General features: G+C 41.4%; 1 protein-coding gene across 1 annotated transcript in view; it reads left to right on the top strand.

Annotated features, from left to right (window-relative positions):
- The window catches only part of LOC135556249 (receptor-type tyrosine-protein phosphatase F-like), a 426,619-nt gene that overhangs the window by 297,279 nt on the left and 108,840 nt on the right, over positions 1 to 20,500 (top strand). The window contains exon 9 of the mRNA XM_064989280.1: positions 15,352 to 15,621. Coding sequence (XP_064845352.1) covers positions 15,352 to 15,621 — 270 coding nt within the window. The remainder of the gene's footprint in view (positions 1 to 15,351; positions 15,622 to 20,500) is intronic.

The following is a 20,500-nucleotide window of genomic DNA, read 5'->3' as shown; positions in this document are numbered from 1 at the left end:
TGATCCAAGGTTTTTCCAACCCTGGTTGCGCAATCGATATGCTGATAAAATTTAGGGAGTCTTGTTTTCAGATTAGCAAAAAAATCAGACTTCGGACTTCCGGCGCCGACAGAGATGGCCGCCAGTTTTTTTGTTTTTTTTTACGTGTTATTTCTTACAGTAGTACCCCAGGTCATCTTAGGTTTCATTACATACAGTCGAGAAGAACTACTGTATATAAGATCAGCGTCAACTCACCATCAGTACGACCAAGAATGTTTTTCGCAACGTGGATCCTGTGCTCTGCCTTACAAACAGGACAACGGAATGGATCGCATGCAGCAACCCAAAAAAACGACTCCGAAAAAGAGGGAAACGAGGCAGTCTTCTGGTCAGACTCCGGAGACGGGCACATCGTGCACCACTCCCTAGCATTCTTCTTGCCAATGTCCAGTCTCTTGACAACAAGGTTGATGAAATCCGAGCAAGGGTAGCATTCCAGAGGGACATCAGAGACTGTATTGACTGACCTTCATGTCTTAAAGTGATGATGGACTGTAATTTCTCTTTGCTTATTTGAGCTGTTCTTACCATAATATGGACTTCGTCTTTTACCAAATAGGGCAATCTTCTGTATACCTCCCCTGCCTTGTCACAACACAACTGATTGGATTAAATGCATTAAGAAGGAAATAACTTCCACAATTGTGCTTTTTATGAGGCACACCTGTTAATTGAAATGCATGCCAGGTGACTACCATATAAAGCTGGTTGAGAGAATGCCAAGAGTGTGCAAATCTGTCGTTAAGGCAAAGGGTGGCTACTTTGAGGAATCTCAAATATTAAATATATTTTGATTTGTTTAACACTTTTTTTTTACTTCATGATAAATCATGATATGTGTTATTTCATAGTTTTGATGACTTCACTATTCTTCTACAATGTAGAAAATAGTACAAATAAAGAAAAACATTGAATGAGTAGGTGTGTCCAAACATTTGACTGGTACTGTATATACACATTTTCCTTTATTACTTTCTAACCTTACCACCCCTCCCCTAATTGGAGTAAACTAGTGAACAACAACGCTTATGCTTCTACTTCCAACTTACACATACTATATACATTTCATAGGCACAGTCTATTTTACAATAGTTACATTTAGTTTGTTTTTACCCCTGTCCTTCCTCTAACCTCAAACTCTTCAATCTATTTCTTTCACAAATGTTCTGAACCTATATGCGTTTTATAGACACAGTGTTTTACATTAGTTATCTTGTTATTCATTTTTATTATTCCCCAACCTTCAGCTCCATTCAACCCCTCCCATCTATCGCTTAACACCATCCATGTTGGATATCTATTTGCCATATCTTTTTCAATTGTGCTGTGATGTTTCACAAAAGTTCCAAACCTTTCTATTCTCATAATTTCTACATATTGTAAATTAAAAATGTTACATTATTATTATTTATTTTTTAATTTTACCCCTTTTTCTCCCCAATTTCGTGGTATCCAATTGTTTTAGTAGCTACTATCTTGTCTCATCGCTACAACTCCCGTATGGGCTCGGGAGAGACGAAGGTTGAGTCATGCATCCTCCGATACACAACCCAACCAAGCCGCACTGCTTCCTAACACAGCGCGCATCCAACCCGGAAGCCAGCCGCACCAATGTGTCGGAGGAAACACCGTGCACCCGGCAACCTTGATTAGCGCGCACTGCGCCCGGTCCACCACAAGAGTCGCTGGTGCGCGATGAGATAAGGACATCCCTACCAGCCAAGCCCTCCCTAAACCCGGTGGAGCTAGGCCAATTATGCGTCGCCCCACGGACCTCCCGGTCGCGGCCGGTTACGACAGAGCCTGGGCGCGAACCCAGAGTCTCTGATGGCACAGCTGGCGCTGCAGTACAGCGCCCTTAACCACTGCGCATGTCACGTTCTGACCATAGTTCTTTTGTGTTTTCCTTGTTTTAGTGTTGGTCAGGACGTGAGCTGGGTGGGCATTCTATGTTGTGTGTCTAGTTTGTCTGTTTCTATGTAAGGCCTGATATGGTTCTCAATCAGAGGCATGTTAGTCATTGTCTCAGATTGGGTACCATATTTATGTAGCTTGTTTTGTGTTGGGGTTTGTGTGTGGTTGTTTCCTGTCTTTGTGTCCTCTGCACCAGATAGGACTGTTTCGGGTTTTGCCACGTTTGTTGTTTTTGCAATTGTGTTCATGTTTAGTTTCTCTTATTAAAAACCATGAACTCTAACCACGCTGCATTTTGGTCCTCCTCTTCTTCGACGGAAGAAAGCCGTTACAGTGCCACCCGGGAGGCCAAAAATATTACATTATTGATCGATTGACTATGACTTTTCAGATCACCCAGTAATGCTATTTGTTGAGTTTGCTCCAGGTAAATGTTTGCAATTCTTCAGCCATTCCTGGACTTGTGAACAAAAACAAGCTACTTATGGACAGTACCAAAACAAATGATCTAATGATTCTGTCTCTTCGCAGCTAAATCTGCAGAGCTGGGAAGGTTCTATCCCCCATATATATAACATTCTATTGGTTGTAATAATTTTTTTTATACTGTATACGTTTTGAATCCGGCGTCATTTTGCATATTAGTTCATAAACCATGTGCCATGTAATCGGTACGTTGAAAATCCCAACTATTTTGCAATATCTATGGCACAGCTGTCAATTTTTTGGTCCTTAAATGAAACCGGTACACTTTTTTATCCATCACAATTTTCTTTAACCAATGTTGGTCTTTAATGCATGGCCGACAGACAAGTGCCCTACTTTTTCCCCTTCCCCTTTCCTCATAGTGTCATAATCAAGTCTTAATTTATGTCATCACATCAATTACTTTGATCTTCAAATGATATGTTAACTTGCTTCTGGTAGGATAATATGATTTTCTTGCAGAGCTATAATTCGAAAGTTCATTTCATATTCCCTCCAGCTAACTTCTTTAGATAACTTCAGCATCAAAGGTTTTTAATTAATTATTCAGGTATCTGACAGACCTATACCAGAGTATAAAAGCAATGTCCTAACCTGCATGGTTGACGCCCGTTACCAAAGCCACATAGTCAGAATTGTCTACATTGTAAAAATTCATGAAATAAAAAAATGTGCCTTTTGGTCTTAATTTCAGGTTAGGATTAGGCATAAATTGAGAAGTATGGTTACGGTTAGGGTTGAGGTGAAGGTTAGGTTTTCAATCAGATTTTAAGAAAATAAAATTGTAGAAATGCCATAATTAATACTTTGTGGTAACTAGTGATAACCAACCTGCACTGCAGTGCATGCCTTCTGGGTAAATTGTCCCATGGTTGACCTCTGACCTACAGAGAGGAAACATCCTCTGGAGGTGTAAACCTGGTAACTGCCTCTGTCAGCCCAGGTCATAAATTCTCCCAGATGAATACATACATGACCCATTCAGTGATAAAAATGAATGTGAGGAAAAACTCTTAGAAAAGATCTGTCATACTCCTTGGTGCTGGGCTCTCCTTCGATCTTAGTTGCATCCCAAATGGCACCATATTCCCTACACCCTATTCTCTATGTAGTGCACTACTTTTGACCAAAGCCCTGGTTAAAATGTGTGCACTGTATAGGGAATGGGGTGTCATTTGGGACGCAGACCTTAACTCGGACCAAGTGACAGAGGGAGTGCTGTCGCAGGGAATACAGATTTAGAATTGGTCCGGTTGATGAATGGCATTTAATATATATATATATATGTATATGTGTTCTGTAATCAGCCTGCACCTGCCCAGTGACAGAGTAAGACATTGTGTACTTGTTTGCTTGTGTGTGGACTATAAGTGTTTGTGATTGTTTGTGTGTGTGCGCACATGCGCATGTGACCATCCTGCAGTATGTGTGTAGGTGTATACATATGTGTTAAAATCCTGCAGTATTTCTCACCACCCATGCCTGCATCAATTTCTCACAGATAGAGTAGATTACATCTCACTCCCGGAGAGGAATTGCCTTTGAGAACTGAAAGAGTCTTTTCGAGTGTTTTTTACACTGTGAAATATTCTTTTTGATTATTTTCCACTGCCAACCCTCAGTCCATAATGCGTTGCCATGGAGTTTAACTATACTGTTGAACATCATTTGAAAAAGAAAAACCCTTCATGCACTGTGCTGAAACATCACTCTACTAAACCTACAACTGAAGTCATCAAGGTCAAGACTACCAGTTTCTTTCCTATGTGTTTTCTTACACATGTCTGTTTCTGTATAATGTAACACTGGGTTGTTCTGTCTCTGTACAACGTGTTCTTGTCTGAATGGGTCTAACCTCTATCTCTCCAGGTATTACACCACTCTACCAGGGGTGTCATTTCCTTAGCAAACGTTGGTGCCTGAAAGCGCTCTCTCTGCTGCTAGAGAGAGAGGGAGAGAGAGTGAGAGAGATTTCTTCTCTCTCTTCTTTTCCTATATTTGTACTTCTTCCTTTTCTCTTGTCTGTCTCTCTCAGCTTTTTGCTTTCTGATCATCACTCCGTGTGTGGCGTGTCCTTGGCACTGACTCCATGTCCATTGCTGTGTTATGTCATATACACAGACTGTATATGGGAGTGTCCATTACACAAATGCTTATCCTGCTATAAAAAAATAATTATACCATTGTCTGTGTGCTTTCCCATGTCTTTCCCAAGTGTCACCCAAGGTTTCATGTGTCTTGGGGTTTTCTGAGTTTCCCTGAAACTTGTGTACGTATGTGTGTCCGCTTTTATCTGTCTTTGTGTCGTGTGTGTGTGGGTGCGCTCGTGTGTGCGTGGGTGTGTGCGCATGCAGAGATCAAGATTAGAAACAAGCTTTAATACAAAGGAACCACATCTAGAATGCATAGACTCTTTAGATGCACTATACTCCGCTCATGTAGGTATAGGACTGTGCCCATGGGACATAATGTATAGGACATCATGAATGCCACAATCACTCATACTGGTTAAAGACTTCCCCACCGTGACCCATTTGATAAATTCTGTCAGCACACAACAGTGGTATGAGGCCATTGCCTCAACATTGAGTGAGTGATGCACAGAGCTCTCTCTCTGTTGTCGGTGTACAACTCCGTGGTCAGGCCATTTTGTGTGCGAGTCAATAACTCTGAGTGTATGACTAGTCCAGAGCTAGTGACGGCCATGTTTGATGTTTGTATTCACATCCAGCCTCTCTGTCTCTGCTATCCTCAGTGGCTCTGCTAAGAAGGTGTCAATGGACAGAATAAATGTGGCTGCCTTTGCTAACAGCAGAACAGTATCTGCTTTGTGTGCATAATGAAGTCCGCTTGTCAGCCAGCGAGACTGTCTGCGACCCAAATGGCACGCTATTCCTTTTCTAGTGCACTACTTTTGACCAGGGCCCATAGGGGTGCGATATATAGGAAATAGGGTGCCATTTGGGACACAGATTCTCTGACTGTCTAATGGCATCTTAATACACAGGCAGCAGCCGATGGGTCTGAAGGGAAGGGCTTAGAGAACATGAGAGTAGTCAGAAACAGAGAGGAGTACGTGTGTGTGTGTGTGGGGGGGGGCTCGGAGGAGCGTGTGCGTGTGTGTGTTTATATTTATGTCTGTACTGTATGAGATGTTGCTATGTGTGTGTTTTTGGAGTGTGGCTATCAGTGCACTGGCCTTTGTCTCCATAGTGTTTTCCTCACTCTCTCTATTATGGATAAGTGGAAAATGTTCCTGTTTTACTCTCTCTGTTTTTCCTTGTCTTCTTCCTCCTCTTCCTTTTTCTCTCTTGTTGGTTTTTCTCTTTTCTCTTTATTCCCCCCATCATCATCGCACTTCGCCATCCATAAAACAATCCAAACCTCACCAAATCCTCTCAGATCAACGAGAAGGTTGGTTTTTTTCACTCTTTACCTTCCTGCTCCTCCTTTGATACCCCACGGTATGCCAAGGCCTGGTGGGCTGGAGCCTGGCAGCGCCCCCAGCTTCACGCTGGGTGCCACGGGCCCGTCCCGGCCTGATGGGCCTCCCAGGAACCTTCCTGCCTCTACCAACCTGAACTTCCACTGTGCATCTCCTACCCTACCTCTACTGCTACCCTCTCTACTACTGCTATGCTGCTTGCCTCCACCCTAAACCCTCCACCATCTACATTGTTATAGGTCTTTGAATATCTCTGGCATGGATGGGTCTTCCCTGTCAGCTTCAGTCTGTTATGTATCATCCTTGCCCACTTCCTTAGGTGATCCTCACATCACCTAGGGCGTGTCTATTCCATCCCATCATCCTCTATGTTCACACTGTGTCTGTCCAACCATGGCTGTGTCCAATTGGCACCTTATTCCTTATAAAACGCAATACTTTTGGTCAGCGCCTCAAGTGCTCTGGTCAAAAGTGTGGCACTATATAGGGACAAGGGGGTCATTTCACTGTGAGCCTGAGCTCTCGCATCTGTGTTGCCACATGGACTCGTCATGGTCCCAGTCTAGCTGACTGCACAACTCTCATTTTACCTTACCTTGACTCGACTCTCACACAGTATATCAACATCAGCTGGTAGCATAGCTCTCCACCATACAGTCTTAGAGAAAACAGAGGTTTTCAATGAATTAATCATGAAGAGTAGTTGGATGTATATATCTTTGGCATCTTGGGAGTAACAATAAGCTATCATTAGAAAGAATTACAGCCTTGGTTATATCCATGGTTTATGAAAATGAGAAGCGTATGGGCTCTCACTGAGATTTCTCTGATGCAATGCATTATCATTGGTCTTCTGCAACAGTGGTTTCTATTTGTCTTTTGGGTATTTTACATCTGGGTTCAGGGAACAGATGTTGCATGAAGCTTAAGAGATCAGTACTATTTACATACAAGTTCAAATTTCAGTAAGTGCCTTTTTCCCACCACCCTGGAAAGATATTTAGTAGAAGATGTTGTGTTATCCTGGTTAACAGTGAAAAGCCTTTTGAGTTTTCAATATTTAATCAGGCTAAAGCAGCTTTGATTGTTTATTTTGGATTCAACATTCAGTGCAGTATTCCAGATTTAGTTCATAGAACAATGTGAGCAGAGAACAGAGAGGGAGAGACTGCGGAGAAGATGAGAATAAAGCAAACAAATCTGTTTAAAGACCCAGTGTGTTTTTCAGTAGTTTTTTTCCAGTCCATCTTTTCAAGCGTAACCCCAAACAACAGGGGCCAATTATGAGACAAAGGAGTCTAAAATGTCATCATTTCAAAACTTTTTTTTTCCGTCCTTCACAAGTGTAGGACTTAGTCAAGCAAACAACAATTTACCATGTTTTCTCTGTTTTTAATGGAGGAATGAAATACAATATTTATTTTACTAGTGGTGCAACGCTGAACGTTTTGATTCAATAGTGCACTTTGTGATAAAAACACAAAATTTGGCACAGAGGTACAGTACTCGTCAAAGGTTTGGACAAACTTACTCATTCAAGGGTTTTTCTTTATTTTTACTATTTTCTTCATTGTAGAATAATAGTGAAGACATCAAAACTATGAAATAATACATACGGGATCATGTAGTAAGCAAAAAAGTGTTAAACAAATCAAAATATATTTAGATTCTTCAAATTAGTGTCACGAACCGGCTCAAAGTTCGTAAGAAAAAGGGAGACAACGTGGAGATAAGGAATAACAAAATATATTTACTAACTAAAGTAAACTAAATATAATTAACAACGGTGTGTGTAGTCAGTAGTCAGAAGTGTAAGTGAGTGGTTGAGTGCATGAATGTGATAATGAGGGATTTTGAAAGGTGCCAACGCAAACAGCCACAAAAATGCCACAACTAAAATCTGTGTCTGCATGGAGAGAGTCTCCCCAATGAATGGGCAAGAGGTATATTCATCCTGGGACACACCCGAGCCCAGGTGTGTCCCATTTCACTAATGACCCTCCCGGCACCTCCCACTGACATCCTATTAAGGAAAACAAGAGCTAATAGACAGAATATGGCAGACAGAGTGGGATGTCACAGTAGTCACCCTTTGCCTCGAGGACAGCTTTGCAACCTCTTTGCATTCTCTCAACCAGTTTCACCTGGAATGCTTTTCCAACAGTCTTGAAGGGGTTCCCACATTTGCTGAGCACTTGTTGGCTGCTTTCTCCTCCCAAACCATCTCAATTGAAGGCCTGATTCACGCAGTCCCTCTGAACAGTTGATGTTGAGATGTCTGATACTTGAACTCTGTGAAGAATTTATTTGGGCTGCAATCTGAGGTGCAATTAACTCTAATGAATTTATCCTCTGGAGCAGAGGTAACTCTGGGTCTTCCTTTCATGTGGCGGTCCTCATGAGAGCCAGTTTCATTATAGCTCTTGATGATTTTTTTTCGACTACACTTGAAAAAACTTTCAAAGTTCTTAAACTTTTCCGTATTTACTGACCTTCTTGTCTTAAACCTCCTGTTGTGTTTTAATTGTGGAAGTTATTTCTTTCTTAATACGTTTAAGTCAGTTGTGTTGTGACATGGTAGGGGTGGTATACAGAAATAGCCCGATTTGGTAAAAGACCAAGTCCATATTATGGCAAGAACAGCTCAAATAAGCAAAGAGAAATGACAGTCAATCATTACTTTAAGACATGAAGGTCAGTCAATCAGGAACATATCAAGAACTCAGTGCAGTCGCAAAAACCATCAAGTGCTATGATGAAACTGTCTCTCATGAGGACCACCACAGGAAAGGAAAACCCCTGAGTTACCTCTGCTCCAGAGGATAAGTTCACTAGAGTTTACTGCAACGCAGATTGCAGCCCAAATAAATGCTAATTAATTCTGTGTTCCCTGTCCAAAATGACCGCCTCATTATAACTGATTATGAACCCATAATAATCCATATATCATCACCTAATGTTGTGTTAGATCTTTTTATAAACGTAAGTTCTTGTGAACATTACAAGTTTTGAACTTCTATTTGCTATTCATGGCCTGTAGGCCTCATTGACCTGAGCTCATAAAAGTTGTTTTGAGTTTAAAAAAAAACATAATGTTTGGATTATTTTGACTAACAAATACTCAGATGAAACATATTGTGCTATTTATCACAGACTACTTTGTGTCAAAGTTTAACAAGGACTCTCTCCTCCTCACCAGTGTCATGATCAAAGATATGATCAAGAGCCTCACATACAATATTTCATTTGGTCATTTTGCTGCCACAATATGAATTATGAGCAAGCCCTCAAAAAAGCTTTATATACCAGAGCTGCGAGAAAAGTTCTGTATATTATTGTTTGTGAGAATGCCAACAGGCGTGGTTCCTGTGGAGGAAGGTGTGTGTGTGTGTGTGTGTGTGTGTGTGTGTGTGTGTGTGTGTGTGTGTGTGTGTGTGTGTGTGTGTGTGTGTGTGTGTGTGTGTGTGTGTGTGTGCATGCGCTCAAACACACATGCATGTGGGGCTCTGGAGAGGAAGTGTGTCCATCTGATGAATGGGAATGTGCCTGAAATCAATTTTTTACACTAATTGTAGTCTCACCCATTAATTTGTAATAACCGGTCATTTTTGACCGGGACCACCAGAGGTGTACAAAAGTTAAATAAAACACCCAAAATGTAATGAAAATCATCAAAATGTATTTGGTGTGTTCAGGTGCCCTGTGTGGACAAAGTCATTGAACCTTATGACAATCATATTAAATTAACTACATTTTTCAGAGACAAATCAGTCCAATTTGACCGGAACACAGCAGGAAGGTTAAAGTAATGATGGACATTTCTCTTTGCTTATTTGAGCTGTTCTTGCCATGGTATGGACTTTTACTAAATTGGACTATCTTCTGTACCTTGTCACAACACAACTGATTGGCTTAAACGCATTAAGAAGGAAATAAATTCCTGTTCATTGAAATGCATTCCAGGTGACTACCTCATTATGCCAAGAGTGTGCAAAGCTGTCATCTAGGCAAAAATAGTCAAAAATAAAGAAAATCCCTTGAACGAGTAGGTGTGTCCAAACTTTTGAATGGTATTGTAGATATGGAGCTACCCCAGATTTGGCCCCTGGGGGGTGTGGCAGTGGCAGTGTTCTACCTGTTTAAATATATGCTTATTTTGGGGAATTTCAACCATTGACTTGTGTAACAAAAGGTTTATTAAAGTGGTACTTTGCAATCATTACCAATTTGTCGCTTTTAAGCAAAAATATGTTGGCACCTTTAGGGTTAAATTGCTGAGCTGAGAAGGTGTCTCTCTGTGGGAGAGATGGATAAAACCCGTCTCAGCTACCCAAACTTCCAATCCAACTCACACATCGGTAAGGCACTTTCTAAAATGGAGGTCTGTGCCCTCTGACAATTTACCTCCCATTAATCCCAGACAATTTCATGTCTTTTCTCTAATGAAAAAAAAGACTATGTTTAAGATAGTTAACTGATTCCTTTCCTCTCTGTGAGAAATGTCAGAAATATTAACTTACATTGCCACATTCTGTTGTGTGACAGCCTGAATATAACATGGATTATATTGAGATTTTGTGTCACTGACCTACAAATAATACCCAATGTCCAAAGTGACATTTTGATTTTAGAGTCAAAAAGTATTCAGCCTATTTGTCATGGCAAGCCTAAATAAGTTCAGGAGGGAAAATGTTGCAGTCGTTTTTGTATCAATATCAAAACAATTCTTGGTAACAATTAAGTACCTTAATATAACAGATTTCCATTAAAATGGGCAAAAAATATATATATTTTGCTAGGACTGTCTTGGAGTCATCTGAGTGGTGAGGGGAAAACTGAAAACTAGCTGTTATTGGCAGAGAGGCTTGGAACTCTCTTTGTTATCGGTCTATTAACCAATATACCTCACGGAGATGTCACCATGGAAAGTCGAAACTCCCGCCCATGCAAACCTGCTGATTAGAAGGTCCTGCTAGTATTTTCAACCAGCAACTATCAGGAAATGTTAGTTGCATCAGCCATGTTACAATATGGTAAAAAGAACCACAGGCAAAACAGAATTCTGACAGCACTGGGTCTTTAGCAAATCACATGATAATATGCACAGACTCAGTCTGAGTGGAATAATAGTGGTTAACTTGATTTCTGAATGACTACCCAATCTCTGTACCCCACACATACAATTATCTGTAAGGTCCCTTAGTCGAATACTGAATTTCAAGCACAGATTCTATCACAAAGACCAGGGAGATTTTCCACAGCCTCATCATGATCATAGCTGCTCTGTAGCTAGCTAGTAATTGGCTTGATGCTTTGCTTGCCTTGTGCCTGGGCTGCTGCATGCCTTGCTTGACAATATTTGTGTTCCTAAAATATGTGTGCAACCACGATTGTGCTTCCACCCCTACCCCCCTCAGCTCCAAAGCCGTACCTTTTCTTTTTCCAATCCCAAATCCTTCCTTCCTTCCCTCTTTCTCTTCCCCCTCTTTCTCTGTGGCATGCCAATGAAGATAAGTGTGTGTCTGCATTATAACTGCCAGCTTCTCATGTTGCTACTGCTGATACTACTTCCTCTGATACTAAAACTGTTCATTTGAAACCAGTGACTATACCCCACAGTGTCACTTGCTTCTACGACGACAACAAGATCTCCTCCTCCACCACGTCCTGGTGACCTTTAACCTTTAACATTTGTCCTCCATAGCCAATAATAACTCAGATAAACCCTTGTTATAACCTCACTCAGTCAGCCAATCAACAACAACCATCATGTCACGCTGTGACCATTTTCCATATCCATGGGTAACCTCCAACCTCCTCATCCTTCGAATAATGTACACGGTGACTAACGTTGGTTTGTTTTGATTCCTCCTGCCCTGCATTGCGCTGTCCAGCATGTCACGTTGACAGCTCACAGACTCCAATCTAACACATTGGTTAATTTCCTCTGAAAAGCTCAGAGTTAGTAGACCATTGGCCTCAATTTGATTACAGAGGAACAGATATATAAATCTCAAAATCTCAGCATTTACTTGACTTGAATGAATCACACGCAGACTTTCTGCATACAGAGATGGTACACATGGCACACATACAGTATGCATATAATACACACAAAAAAACATGCAAAAGAAATGCAAAATCTAAGTCTCTACTTAGGTAAGGTAAGGTGAATACTGCAATAGAGAAAGATTGCAAATGCCCATGTTCAGGACATAGGCTAAATAAAAATGTGGTTTTGTTAGATAACACCCAACTGTGGTTCATTATGGGTATCTTGAAGTCACTCAGTTCTTGTTGCCCTCCTGTAGACTACAGTACTGCAGGAGGGGGGGGGGGTGAAAGGATGGAGGAAAAGAGAGAGAGAAGGGAGAAGAGGGTTGCAACCTCACCTCACACCCCATACACCATTCAAGTCACTTAAATACTGAGATGTTTGTATTAGAAGAAGAAGAAAAAACTATTTTGGTGCCATGCTAGCTTCAAAACCAGCTTGGAGATATTTACAGTATTTATATGTAACTGCTGGTCAGCCAGGCAGGGCCGGTGGGCCCTAGAATACTGTAAGTACTACATTACTATGCCTGCATCATTTTGCTGTGGTAAAGAAATAAGCAGGTGATTTCTTAGTCATGATGATAAACACAGTACTTTAAGAGTTGTGATGTGAATAATGTTGCCTCTATTTTATCTTCAAGCACAAAACAGGGGTCTGCTAGAGTTCTCCCCTTGCATCCCAAATGAAATCCTGTTCCATCCCAAATGGCACCCTATTCCCTACATGGTGTATGACTTTTCACCAGAACCCATAGGGTTCCATTTGGGACACAACCTCTTTCTCAGCGAGCGGCTCTTTGTTAGGCTGCAACCTTGCATTTTTCCTGAGCAAAGAGAGAAAATTGGGAACGTTAGTTATCTTACTGATGATTAAGAGTCTCAGCGCTGTCTGAAAGGGGATCGTTTTGCGGGTAGCTTAATGTGAGATCCTGCAGACCATCTGTGTGTGTGTTGGGAGATCAATTGGGAATTGAAAAGTCAAGGCCTGGTTTTTGCTGCTTGCTGTGCCTCACCTGCACAACTATTTGCAACCTCCGCTTACAACCTCCGCTCTGTGAGGTTATAGTCACGGAAATACAGTCATATAGTATGAGATTGGCAGTAGTGGTACCCTGATATATCTAAAAGCTTGGCAACTCCGACTTTCTTAGTTTTTGACCTGAGATCACCCTAAACTGGAATCACGGAATGGCACATAACTGTGGCCTATACCCAGCCTCGAACAGCCAGCCCCTCCCCTCGTCTCACCACTCTCGCTCTCTCTCTCGCCCTCCCTCTATCTCTCTGTCTCTTATCCTCCTCTCCTCCTCCTCCCCCCGCCCTCTGTTTTTCCCCCTGTTGTCCATGTCACGTGCTCAGGCGATGTCCGTCTCCGTGGCAACCCATGTTAATGCCAGCCATCTGTATCACAGAGCGGGCAGGTAGCCTAGCGGTTAAGAGCGTTGGGCCAGTAACCTAAAGGTTGCTGGTTTGATTCCCCGAGCTGGCTAGGTGAAAAATCTCTGTGCCCTTGAGCAAGGCAGGTAACCCTAATTTCTCTGTATAAGAGTGTCTGCTAAAATGTAAATGATGGTTCTCTCTTTCCCTCCGGTCCCAGCAGACAGACAATGCAGCCCTTGTCTTTGCAGAGACGACAGCCAAAATGACTATCTATCACCTCTCCTCACTGACTGACTGAGCCCATGCAAATACACATTCATTTATCACAGTGATTCCTCACTTGGTTGGAGCTAATTAACTTACTGCTGTGCTTGAGTGAGCCAAATGAAGACATTATGTGCGCATACATCCTCTTTCAGTTTATTTGTTCAAAGTAGTACCGCTCTCAAATTATACAACATTAGCTATACCCTGCTGTGTTTCCGACCTGTTTGTCAGAAGTCTACAACAGCTCAATACATCTCACTTGGTGCTCTGGTTGAGTCAACGTTGTTTCCACATAATTTCAATGAAATGACATTGAACTAACGTGGAATAGACGTTGAACTGACTGACGTCTCTGCCCAGCAAAAATTATACATTGGAGGTGGCGATTAGTAATGTTTTTGGTTGCTTGTACATTTCTATTTATACCTTTTTGGAAGTACATACCAGCCATAACGGGAGTAAGTGAAGATAGTTGCTCAGTGAAACGTATCGAACGTACTTTGACATTATAACGCTTGCATAGCTGAATCTGAGCTTCCTGGGCGTTAGAGAGGAGATATGTCACAGTTATCGGCAACATCTCTAACGCACAGATACTGCGGCAGGTTTCCACTAGCATCCACAGCCACAAAGTCAAGTTAATATTAATTTAAGGTTAGCGTAAGGCATACGGTTAGCAGTGTGATTAAGGTTAGGGTGAATGTCAGAATTAGGTTTAAAATCAGATTTTAAAAAGATTAATTGCCCAAATTGGCAGGGTTTATGACTTTATGGCTGTGTTAACTAGTGACAACCCTCTCCCGCCTCAATTTAGAGCCACGCCTCAAAGTTGTGTTTCGCTCAGAATTTGAATAGATTAGCATGTCACTCAGTAAATCCACACAACTTAAATTCCAAAAAGTGCCACTGTTACCAGGCTTTATGTGAGCCTGGGGACAAGGTCAGATCTGTCATAAACCTCTGTGTCTCTCCCTGTTTGACTCACACAGCATGTAGATCTCCCCTCCCCTTCTATTTAGTTAGACCAAGAAGAAACATGGTGAAAACCCCGTAAAACACAATCTACGCCCCTCACATCCAGAATATTCAGACTCTAAACTTAAATTATACCACAGTGAAACACATTTTGTGACCATTCTCAGCCTTCCTAGTCAAGGGGTGTGTGTGAGCACTTTTTCTGCCATGCCGTTGAGCTATGTATATTTAATGCATGCAAAGTGAGTAGCATTGCAACATTAATTCAGACATAATGAGCAGTACTTCCCAGCACTTAAGGGGACTTCTAATGGTGTATGGTAGATAACAAGGGAGAAGAAACCTCTCCTATTCACTCACACTTAGAGACAAAACGAGTGTTAGATAGCTAGCTTACTCTGAGTATGGTAGGGAAGCTATAGACTAACAGCAGTAATAAGCTCCAGGTGTGTCTTAATCCACATACCAAAGAAGGAAATCCAAAGGCACCCGTGAGAAATCCAGCCTTATAGGCCACCTTAGGCATTTTTTTGCAAATTTAACATGAAAGGGGAAGAAAGTCCTATTTCACTGCTGAGTAATAGATACATCACATGTGGTCCCACCCTAACTAACTATAGCAGAGTTGCCATAGGCCTCTATTGTCCCAGAGAACAGTGGTATACCCTGCAGCAACAGCCAGGCCTGACCATTGAGGTATTGAGCTATCCCAGCCAACCATGTAGTGTCTCCCATCAAACCTCCACTTCTTCTGCCTCTCACACCCCTATGCTCTCCCCCTGCAGTGAGGCGTGTGCCACCCCGGTTCTCCATCCCTCCCAACAACCACGAGGTGATGCCGGGTGGCAGCGTGAACCTGACGTGCGTGGCGGTGGGTGCACCCATGCCCTACGTCAAGTGGATGATGGGGGTGGTAGACCTGACTAAGGAAGAAGAGATGCCCATTGGGAGGAATGTTTTGGAGGTCACCAACATTCGCCAGTCTGCCAACTACACCTGCGTGGCGATATCGTCGCTTGGTATGATCGAGACCACTGCACAGATCACCGTCAAAGGTGAGAGGGCTGGGAGAAGTGTGAGTGTGGGATTGTGGGAGTTTGAGTGTTTGTTTTGCCTGGTATTTGGTATTTTATTAGGATCCCCAGTAGCTGTTGCGAAGGTGGGAGCTGCTCTTCCTGGGGTCCACACAAAACATGAAACATGACATAATACAGAATATTAATAGACAAGAACAGCTCAAGGACAGAACTACATCAATTTAAAAATGGTGCACGTAGCCTGGGATGCAGTGAATTAGCTATGTTTGGTATCTAGCAAAGTAGCCCTCATTCAAGATCAACATGTCAACATCCAAAATCAATAGATGGATCTGGATCAAGATCAACATCCAAAGGAGATATTTTAGATTAATATTAGATGGACATGTTAAAAATGTCTCACTATGTCTTGGACTGCACTATAAGAGCTTGATATTCATGAATCATGATGCATTACACCTAATGGCACAACAAGCTTAATAGTAATATAGAAATATACTTTTCTTTCTATAAACATGTATACAGCATTGTGTGAAAGAATACAAAAGTCTAAAAATGATTTACCCACAATCCTCTAAAAGCAGAGTCATATGGCAAGATATGAAATGCAAGGTGATAAAAATGAAAGACTTCCAATGAATCATTTAATCACTCGATTTTCTCTTTCTTTGTTTTTCCTTATAAAATATATTTTGAGCAACATATTAAATTGGATTTATTAGTAGATTATTTTGGTAAAATTAAATGAACAAATCACTGAAACAACTTGCCTACGTTTTTACAGTATATTTTGGGGGTATTTTGACAGAGGGGATACAGATAGGTGGGAGAAACAGATTGAAGGGTTGGAGAGGGGAATTTAACCCATGTCTTTGGTGGGGAGAGGGGTGATATGGGTCTACGCCGGGTGCGTTTCCACCAGACCATGGGCTCTGCATGACTTGCATTCATTTTTATTAACACTAGAACCGCTGGGCATTAATGGACACAACATTCTAACAGTGTACTTGCTATATTTGAAATGCTATTGCAAAAAATATATAATTTGGTTGTGTTAATGAAGGGCTTGGGAAACATTAGAATATGATATATATTTTATTTCAAATAACACATTTGTTTATGTTACTGTAGGCTATATGTAAAAACAAAACAAACGCGCCAAAATTCAAGTGTCCAATCAACTTTATTTGTGGACTGCCTTTGTTACAGCTATAAAACAGAAAACATATGTATTGAAACATGGTAACAGCTTCTTTTTATAATGACAAAAATTATATTAATACCCCAATCACCAAGACCAACGGTCAAAGGACGAGCGGTCAAATGATGAAAACATCGGTAGCCTAAACATCATTACTAGCGCCAAGTGTCTTGATAAATAGCCAAACTCGGCACAGAAGCAATAATGGCATTACAATGAATAGAAGTGTCGATGTAACAGCAGTCAGAAATAGTCCATCATTGTCAGCTCATGCTTACATTACATGGTGTCAGCTAGGTTTTATTTAGCCATTATCCCTTGTCCCAACAGTCTTTGTAACTTTCACTTGCTTGACCCACTTTGACATACGTTGGCTTGCTTGTAGCACGTAATGGTCTCCGGTTTTCTTTTTGTGTTCCCATTGTCTTGTCATTCTTCATCACCATTGTGGAGTACAACTGCTGTGCAGGTGCCTTATTTTGCACAGAGGGAGGGAACTCCTGTCTCACTTTGTTCACGGTGCCGGCCAGACTTGTTTTCTTTGCAAGCAAATTGTTCACCAATGTCCAATGTAAGGTTCCACAAGCCCCATCACCACATTCCCTGACACTCGCTCACCTACTGCCCGATGTGGATATTTTCCCAGATGAAAGCCGTTCAGCATCTACAATTACGCACACTCTCATTGGGTAAGCTACTCCAAGTAGGCCAGAGTAGACTGATAAGACTGCTTTTATTTGGTGGACTGAAATAGGGTACATATCATTTTAAGATTTTAATTAGACTGGATCAATGCAATAGAATGGCTCGCCTTGTTCTTCATTCACAATTGGTGACTACATAATTATGCATCGTTCGTTTCCCCTCGTCCATCAACTCAATGCCATCATACTTCACTTCATTTATTTAATCTGGTGTTATATGTGTGAAATTAGTTTCGGTATAGTTTGGGTTCAGTTTCGTGGCAATTATCGGGGTGATTATCAGATGGGCACTGCACTTTCAACTGTGGGAAGAAGGAGAGGAGCAGGCCCTACTGTTTGGAGAAAGAGAGGAGCAGGCCCTACTGTTTGGAGAAAGAGAGGAGCAGGCCCTACTGTTTGGAGAAGGAGAGGAGCAGGCCCTACTGTTTGGAGAAGGAGAGGAGCAGGCCCTACTGTTTGGAGAAAGAGAGGAGCAGGCCCTACTGTTTGGAGAAGGAGAGGAGCAGGCCCTACTGTTTGGAGAAGGAGGGGAGCAGGCCCTACTGTTTGGAGAAGGAGAGGAGCAGGCCCTACTGTTTGGAGAAGGAGAGGAGCAGGCCCTACTGTTTGGAGAAGGAGAGGAGCAGGCCCTACTGTTTGGAGAAAGAGAGGAGCAGGCCCTACTGTTTGGAGAAAGAGAGGAGCAGGCCCTACTGTTTGGAGAAAGAGAGGAGCAGGCCCTACTGTTTGGAGAAGGAGAGGAGCAGGCCCTACTGTTTGGAGAAAGAGAGGAGCAGGCCCTACTGTTTGGAGAAAGAGAGGAGCAGGCCCTACTGTTTGGAGAAGGAGAGGAGCAGGCCCTACTGTTTGGAGAAGGAGAGGAGCAGGCCCTACTGTTTGGAGAAGGAGAGGAGCAGGCCCTACTGTTTGGAGAAGGAGAGGAGCAGGCCCTACTGTTTGGAGAAGGAGAGGAGCAGGCCCTACTGTTTGGAGAAGGAGAGGAGCAGGCCCTACTGTTTGGAGAAGGAGGGGGAATGTGGGAAAACCATTTTAAAAAATGACATGCCCTCCTTAAACTTGTTATAACTCCAGTTCTGTTTGTGATATTAAGATTCTAATAACAACAGTGTGTTATATTGATTTGTTTAGGAAAAGTCCAGGATGGATGGGGGCATGACTTAAAGCATGGCAGAGTAGTAGCACACTATAATTCATGAGGAGTCAAAATTACTGCTTTAGCGGTTCTCGCAGTATATGTTTTTTTTTAAATCATTATTATAAATTCACCCCAAAAAAGATTTCTAACAGTGTGGCTGTGTGGTTGAGTGGATCAAATTCCAACAAAATGTATCATCTTACTGCCCCTCCTGTTTCTAATCTGTCTAAATAGAGCATTGAAAAAATAAAGGTGGAATTCCACAAAAAATATTCTCCATAGGCCCTTATCAGTCAATGTTTAGGCTGTAAACCATTTGCATTTCAATACCATTGATTGTATGATAAACATAGTGTTTGTGTTTTGATGCTAACTTTTACATGCATGCACTGAAACCCAATAAAGTGTTTCACAACATTCTCTTAAAACCCACATTTTCAGGTTAAAGAACTACTTTGGGTGTTTCAGACGACTTAATTTATGTTTTAAAGCACTTGGATTTACATTGAAGCACCCTCCAAACGATTTCAGCTTAGGTGCTCTACTTTACATGGTGCATTACACAGTCATGGTGTTAAAAAAACGTTCTATTTTTACAGTACAGATGACAGTGTTCATTAATACTGTCATCAATAATTCAATATGGCTGAAACTTTACCTTCCTGAAAACCTAACTATGACAAAGTAGCGAGATGACAAACTAGCGAGCAAAGCGTTTTGTGTTTACTTTCCAATTACAATGGGATCCTGCTTTCGGGAAATACAGTAGGCTTTCTCACTGCTTCAAATATGAACGGCACAAGGTAATATTGTATTTATTTTTTAAGGAAGGGTCTTAGCTATGGACTAATGATTCCAGATCGAATTGGCCAAAGACTTAGTTGAACATTTAATTTACTACTTTGTTCATTGCATGTGAAATGCTTGAAGCCCAAATCAGTTCTCATATCATCTCTACATCCTCTGAGTTTAGTGAGTTGAGTACACGGAGAGATAATGAAGTCAGTTCCTTCTTCTAGGGATTAATATTTGCACTGGCTGAAACAACACATAATATTAGAGTATTTGTGACGCTCAAGTACCTATCAGTCTAACCAATCATTAATTCACTAGAGTTATTATAGAGAATCTCAGTTATTTCAAAGATTTTTTGAAGAGGAAAGCACTACTACTTCTAGTAATGGATACATATTTTTTGAGTGAATGGGGCCCTATGGTAATATTAACAAAACACAATATGACTATCAAAAAACAAATAATAAAGTACACTGTTATCCGTTTTTGTAATTTTATCAGTAACTTACTGTATTAATCACCAATATGATGCTGTATAAACTGAATACAGTAGATTACTGTAGAAAGTACAGCAAAATACTGTAAATGTGTTTTACACTATTAATTATGGTGCATTTTGGGAAAATGTTTTGGGCGAGGAAAAAGTTTCTGGCTCATTAACATATTTAAGGTGTGCCTTGTAAGAGGCTATATTTGTTGTACCCGTGAGTGAGAATGCTGTACCCCCACAGAATACAGTAATATACTGTATTTTCTCAATTCTACCAACCTTGTCCTGATACTTTACAGTGTCTTATTGGCACTGCTGCCAGTAATTTACTGTCGTTCAGAATTCGCTGCCGATTTTGCATTTTTGGAGCATCAACAACCTTTTGACCACATGTGGGTGTGTGGTAATGTTTCACAAGCATTGACATATTTTGAGGCATGTCTTGTATAATGCTATATTTGTTGCACCCATTGAGAGTGCTGTACCAATTTAAGTGATATGTGGTTCCCTAACAATTGCACTTATATAGGGAACAGATCAGAGTGACAGCAAGTCTCAAATCTTTAACGATT

The sequence above is a fragment of the Oncorhynchus masou genome, chromosome 15, assembly GCF_036934945.1.
Source record: "Oncorhynchus masou masou isolate Uvic2021 chromosome 15, UVic_Omas_1.1, whole genome shotgun sequence".
Lineage (NCBI taxonomy): Eukaryota > Metazoa > Chordata > Actinopteri > Salmoniformes > Salmonidae > Oncorhynchus > Oncorhynchus masou.
The sequence above is the reverse complement of the archived record's forward strand: the minus strand, read 5'-3'. Positions and strand labels throughout refer to the sequence as shown.